The following is a 6462-nucleotide window of genomic DNA, read 5'->3' on the forward strand; positions in this document are numbered from 1 at the left end:
GCAAACTGCTCCAATTATTTGCGAAATTCGCTTAGCCATATATACCTATGTATATATACTTCACATATATGTATATGAAAATAATGTGAGTGCACGAAGCGCTGCAGTTGCAACATTGAAGGCATTTCTTGCTAACTCAGTAAACGTAAACCGGGCGAAACCAAGACCAGGCCCCCAGCATAGCCGTACCCCCCATTGATGTCTCCCTCCAAGGGGAATGGGATGTGTGTGTTTGAGACCCAAGACCCAAGAACCAAGAACCAAGAACACCCTGCCAGGTAATTGGGTCATCGGTTGTGACAATTTCGCGAAACGCACAAAAAACCAACTGAGCCAGCAGAAAAATTAAAATACCAAAAGACTTCTGTGGCAGGGGTTTATTCTTTCGATTCTTTAAGAAAATTATTAAAACTACATTTTTAAAAAATAACTATTATTTTTTTTAGTTATTCAATTGTACAACCATGATTTAGAAGACTACTAGGCTACGGAAACTAGGAGTTATCCGACCAGTTCCTGATGCGGTTGTGTGTTCGTGATCATCACAATGTTGTTCCTCCTCAACCATAGACTCCTCGGCGTAGAACTTGTTTCCGCCACTGTTGTCATCGAGTCCTGGATCTATTTTTAGTTTCACTTCTTGTGGATATTCTGGAAGGATAGGCGGTTCCCTCTGCCTGCTCATTAAGGAATCCGATCTAGGGAGTAAATCGGATTCCTCATAAACAGGCAGAGGATCCGCAGGGATTTCATTCATGTAAAGAAGCTGAAATGTCGATTATAGGATATACTTTTCCTACAAAAGAAAATGAACTTAACTCACAATTAAAAGGCAACAAAAGAAACCCAAATCATAAGCTCTCAGCAACATGTTAAAAATTCTAATCAGGTTTGAGGCATTAGGAAAAGTGTACTTGATCGAAAGTTTCTAAGTAACTTAAATTCAGATTACAATTAAATTGAATTTTTTTAAAAATCATCCATTCATATTTATATTAGTAGTACATTTCTGACACTTAATATTTAATAATTCGTTCTGAAATTTATTTATTTGAAATTTATTTCTATCTTTTCAAAACTATCAAATTTTTAAAAGTTCAAGCCTTTGGATTTAATGATTATTTTTTTATTTAAAGTAAAATACAAATCTTTTTTTGAATAGTTTGCAAGTACAGGCTTACAAATAATTTTTAATGCAAAAATTTGTGTAGAATTCCTTGCAAAGGATACGTTAGGCGTCCACTTCCTGATTTTGCGCCGTAGCATTGTGTTGTTTGCGGAAAACCCCCCGGTGAAATTATTCTAGGGTTGTCTGAAGAGCTTCCGTGGTAAAATTCATATGCTTTTTGACGAAATGGCAAAGACGGCTCAGTGTGCCTGCTCGTTAAAGAATCCGAATTTGTTATCAAATTGTAGTCATTAAGAGCAGGCATAGGGACCGTCCAGACTCGACTCGTGTCAATTAGCTAAAACTTTCAATTCAAAAAATAGTTCTTCCTTTTGAAAAGTCCTTTTAACTCACGACTAATAGGCAAGTCAAGAGAATCCATTTTCTATAGGTTCCAATCATCATGATCAAGGATAAAAGGAAATTTTGAATATTAGTTTTCGAAAAATTTGTGAAATTTAGAGAAATGTGTATATGATGATAAAAATGTTATTTATTTTCGAAGCCTGCAACAATAAAAATTATAAAACATCCTGAATTGGGATGAAAATATATTTCATATTAATGCCATTTTGTTCAAATGGCTTACAAGGATCTGATTTTGAAAGGATATTCTTCCTTATCATCTGACAGATCCTCCTTGTCCTGAATTGCAAATTATATTTAATTATGGCTAGAACACAAAAGCGTCATAAAAAACATTTAATTAAATCCGTTTTACTCTCTAAATTAAAGTGTAGTATAAGAAAGGATATTACAAGGATTAGTGGTTAGTTAGTGGATTTTGTTGTTAGATACCTTTAAGATATAACCATGTTGAATGGCCTGAGAGTGAAGTAACGTGGTAGTAACCTGGCCAAAAGTAACTGGAACTGGGTAACCACTAACAAACAAACAAACATCTACATACATACACATGCTTGGCCAGCAACTTGGCCAACACAGAAGCACTTGGCTGAAATGAGCGGCTCAAGGTCATCACGCCATACAAAAAGAAACGATGGCGACGGAGTCGGAGACGGAGACGGAGACGGCTTCGAGATGGAGATGGAGAAAAATGCTGAAAATCTCTTAACGATGGCGTCTAACTGCAGCCAAAGTCGCACTTGCAGTTGTCTCTCAATGGCCTCGAATCCGCGGCAGCACCACCACCACCACCACCACCACCAACAGCTACAACAACAGCAACATCAGCTCCCAACAGGCAACAACAAAAGCGGGCTTACGAAATCACGAGCTATTTGAATTGAATGAGCCACAAAGATCGTAGAGGCTTAGAGTGGATGGTGGCGGTTGGGGGGTGTCGGAGGAGATACCAGGCTGATGCACTCAACAAAATATGTACTCAATTTCTTAGGAAATCTAAAGGTTTAGCTCAAGTCTCAGATTCTCCTATGATATTTCTTATATAATTACCTATCCCTTCTAAAATAATTATTTTAATAAATCAAAATATAAAATCTTTTATTTCAGCTGTATTCTCAGGAACTTTTTGAAAGAGCTGCTGATGAAAAATTTCGCACAGTATTATGATTGCACTTCGCCTGGGAACTTTGAAGTATCTATGAGAGTGAGATATCTCACAGATACCTCTCTCCAACGGTACAGATGCGAGGGTCGAGAGTACCCCGTCTCTTTATATTCCTATCTGTCCAATTTTCGCCTGGCTAGTAGTAGTCCTACGTACAAATCAATGGAATGCTAGTCGAACACTGATCAAATACACCGCACACTGCCCATGCCCCGAGCCAGACCCGACCATCAACATCCATCCACAGGCATCATCAACAACATAAACATCGTCAAAGGCAACAAAACAACAACTGCCGCAACAAATGGGAAAAACATATATCTGAATACGAAAACCGAAATGCCCTTTATTATACTTTACATAGACTAAACTCTTAAACAATTAATCGATTTAAGATGAATTATAATGATTTAAAGCCTAGGAAAAGTCATATTTTCCCTCAAAAATATCATTATGTTATTATTTCTCTTACCAAATCCCTTAAGATTATTTCAAATATCTAAACCCTTAAATAAGATAGCTACCCTTTTCAAAGAGTATAGAAACTTTGTCGCCTTGTGGGCGGCATCAAAGTTGCCGTTCACTTGCAATTGCGATCCGCTGGTGGGCGGCGTGGTGAGGCTTTGCTTGGACCGACTTTCTGGTGGATATATGTATATATAATACATATGTATCTTCGTATGTCTATATATTCGCCCAGTGGATGGTTTGGTTGGTTAGTTGGTGGGTTGGTAGGTTGGTGGCGTGCCTCGGTGGCATTTGGTGTCATTCGAAGTTAATTGCTGGGAACGAGTGACAGAGGCCGCTGTACCTCGACTGTTTCAGCTCTGGCCCGGATTTGTGTCAACTCTTAAGGTTAACCTCGTAATTATGATTGCTGCCGCTGGTGTCTTCAGTTGTCTCAAGTTCTATTCTCGTCCAATCCCCCAATTATGAGTGGATAGGAGGAGGCGTGTTGAGTTGATCACCAAAAAGGAGTTGAGCAATATTTGTCATTAAAGATACTTCAAATCCATACAGTAATATATGGTGTTTAAAATTGATTTAAAATCCCTGAGATCCCCAACTTAAAACCCTATTCGTTAACCCATTAGATACAAATAAATTAAAGAGACTGAGCTTCAAAAAGTGAAGATGCTGCCGCAGGAAAATCTTATTTTTCAGCTCGCCCTATACTCCCTATTCCAGTCTTCTTCTGACCAACTTCCCCTTATTGGAGTCAGCTTTTCTTTATGGCTCCAGCCCGCTGGCGTTCCTCGTTTTCCAGATCGGAGTGTGAGAAAATACATCAAGGTTCAGATACAGATACACTTGAAGCGAGCAAGGGAGAAGGAGATAGCGCCAACTCGCTCGGTAAGTGGTTCCGTCTGGGCCCGGATCCCGTTAGAGCGTTGGAGCGTTGGAGCTTGGAAAAGGGCAATACATATTTCAATGAAATCTGAATTCGACGGGGAGCCAGCTCCCCAACTACATTTGTATCTGTATCGGCTGAAGATGTATTTGTATTTGTATCTGGAGGATGGATCCCTTTGGAGGGAAAAGACTAGACCAAACTAGAAATCCGAGTAACAGATTTCGAAACACCGTCAGCTCAACTTTCGTTTCGATTATGAAATCAAGACCGACCGCCGAGCGCCGACGCCGAGTGGGAAGATGAGTTGGCTTCACATAAAGGCGGGAAATGGATGATGATTTCCTTGGTTGCTTTTGGCTCTTTCCCTGGGAAATAACGGACTAGGAATTGAGGTCAAGCGAGCTTAGGAATGTCTAATGCCGGAGAATCCCTGACTTGATAAACCAATAAGCGTTCTACGGATACCTGTGACTCCGAATCACTAAGCTTGATTATTCAAATGTTATGCGCAATTTAGTTATTTGTTGGTTGTTTACTTTTTTTACGGCTCGTATTATTCAACTGCCATTCGATTTCGTTTCATTTCGTGGCGTGGCGACTCCTTGATGGGCAAGTTGGCCGAGTTGGTGGAAAACCAGTTTTAGAATCGGCCAAAACCCAAATAACAACCGAGCAAAAACAAAAACATCATCGCATTAGAGAATCCCACGCAGAACGCGTTTCACTCGCTCAGGCTTTGGCTAACAAAGTGCACGACTTGGTCTAATAGAGCCAAATAACCCATACACCTTAAAGATAACACACACACAACAACACACACTGTCTTTGAGAGGAAAACCACCCACGCACAGGCAACTTTGAAGGTTGAAAAGATATCATAACAAAAGTGCACAGAAAACTATATTTAGTCACTCGCTTGCAGCCTGATTCCTTTAGACAATAAAATTATTTTAATTACCAACTAGAACTATTAACCCTTAACCCTTAAGATTTTATGAAAATACCCATAACCATCTGGTTTTTTTTTTCTCCTCAGGAGAGTTTTCTTAATTAAAAGTCAATTTAATCTCACACACTGCCTTTGAGGCAACTCTGTCAACAATTAAGCAATTAATTTATTTTAGCTGTGGCACTTTGAATAGCGGAAAAAAATCCGAGCCAAGTGGTAAGTGGTAAGTGGCCTGGCCTGGCCTGGCAGCCGGCCAGATCGGGAGATCAAACCTGTTGATCGCGAGTCTCGAGGCCCCGGATCCGAACTTCGGGCAGTACCCACGGCCGGAGAGCCCGCGAGAGGGCTTAGCTAACCGAGTATCTAACAGATACAAGTACTACTACACGATTTCGTGTGGATGCATATGTGTGCAAATTACCCCTTTGGGGGACTAGCCGGGTTTCGCAAGGCGATGCAAATGGCTTTGGGACTTTTGGGCCGAGGGAGGCAGAGCTCGGCAGCTCGGAGGGATGCACTGCGATCGCCCTGCTGATTCACTTCTCGGATGACTCACCCCGAGAATCATTTTTATTATCTAGCGCTTTAAATGATATTTGTTTTCTAAATGTTTTCAAACTTTTATTTCATAAAATGGTATACTTTTATTTTGTTCAAAAGTAGGCAATAGAAGGGGAGTTCTCTCTCCATCCCTATTTAATTTTTGAAGATTTTTCAACACCAGACCTCCAGATAAGCGGATAATTTCCTCGGAAATGCCTTATCCTTTTACATTCTCAGTTACAAAGTAAAAGAACTCTATAGCGTCCAAAGATGGTATCGTGAGTTGGGAACTGTTCCCATATGTATATCCCCCCTGTCCGCTTTGATTGACGATCTTTCCCAGGCAACGCTAATGATCCTTTAAATTGCTTCAAATAATCAGACCAGGCCTCCGAGAGTTCGGGTAACGCCCCTCCACTTGGGGTTACCCAGAGTGCGACCCACTCCCACCGCTTCAGTTCCAAAAGGGCGGTCGGCCAGTGGGTTGCATATGATGCACTGAAAAAAATAAAAATAAATTAATTAATATTCTATATTTTATTCTATATTACTTAACTCACTAAAGTTTTCTTTTTATTTATTTTTTAAATAGTGTTAAAAAAAAATATTTTTAATCTGTAAATATATTACAAAATTAAGCTCTTTATGACAATTATTTTCCGTGCACAGGGTAACCCCAGTAACAATTACTCAAGACCTAGTAGATGCCATTGGGGAAAATATCGAATCATTTCGGTTTCAGTTAGAAGCTAGAAAGGGCGTGGGGCGGGAGAGGGCGATTCATGGAAAGAGAGAGAGAGAGGGAGGGAGAGAAGGTGGAAGTGGCAGAGTCGAGCAGAGCCGGCACGCTTTTCTGATCAAACCAGTTTTCCGTAATGGATGGCATTTGGAATTAGTTACCGCTGATTCTGCTGCAC

General features: G+C 40.2%; 1 protein-coding gene and 1 long non-coding RNA gene across 2 annotated transcripts; both read right to left on the reverse strand.

Annotated features, from left to right (window-relative positions):
- Positions 1-380: 380 nt before the first annotated feature.
- On the reverse strand, positions 381-943 carry LOC26515140. The gene is made up of 2 exons (XM_014905451.3): positions 824-943; positions 381-766 (listed from the first exon to the last, which is right to left on the reverse strand). Exons 1-2 carry the CDS (start codon positions 869-871, stop codon positions 470-472), a joined length of 345 nt encoding a protein of 114 aa, XP_014760937.1. The 5' UTR covers positions 872-943; the 3' UTR covers positions 381-469.
- Positions 944-1104: 161 nt separating this feature from the next.
- On the reverse strand, positions 1105-1672 carry LOC116655894. The gene is made up of 2 exons (XR_004310981.2): positions 1523-1672; positions 1105-1466 (listed from the first exon to the last, which is right to left on the reverse strand). It is a non-coding gene; the product is annotated as an uncharacterized LOC116655894 (long non-coding RNA).
- Positions 1673-6462: the final 4790 nt, after the last annotated feature.

This window comes from Drosophila ananassae, chromosome 2L (assembly GCF_017639315.1).
Source record: "Drosophila ananassae strain 14024-0371.13 chromosome 2L, ASM1763931v2, whole genome shotgun sequence".
In the NCBI taxonomy this organism is placed as follows: domain Eukaryota; kingdom Metazoa; phylum Arthropoda; class Insecta; order Diptera; family Drosophilidae; genus Drosophila; species Drosophila ananassae.

Bases quoted from the DNA above. Each gene is read 5' to 3' on its own strand.
- LOC26515140 (XM_014905451.3), bottom strand. From the start codon at position 871: ATGTTGCTGAGAGCTTATGATTTGGGTTTCTTTTGTTGCCTTTTAATT. The intron at 767-823 runs GTGAGTTAAGTT...TCGACATTTCAG, and splicing joins TCTTTTGTTGCCTTTTAATT to CTTCTTTACATGAATGAAAT.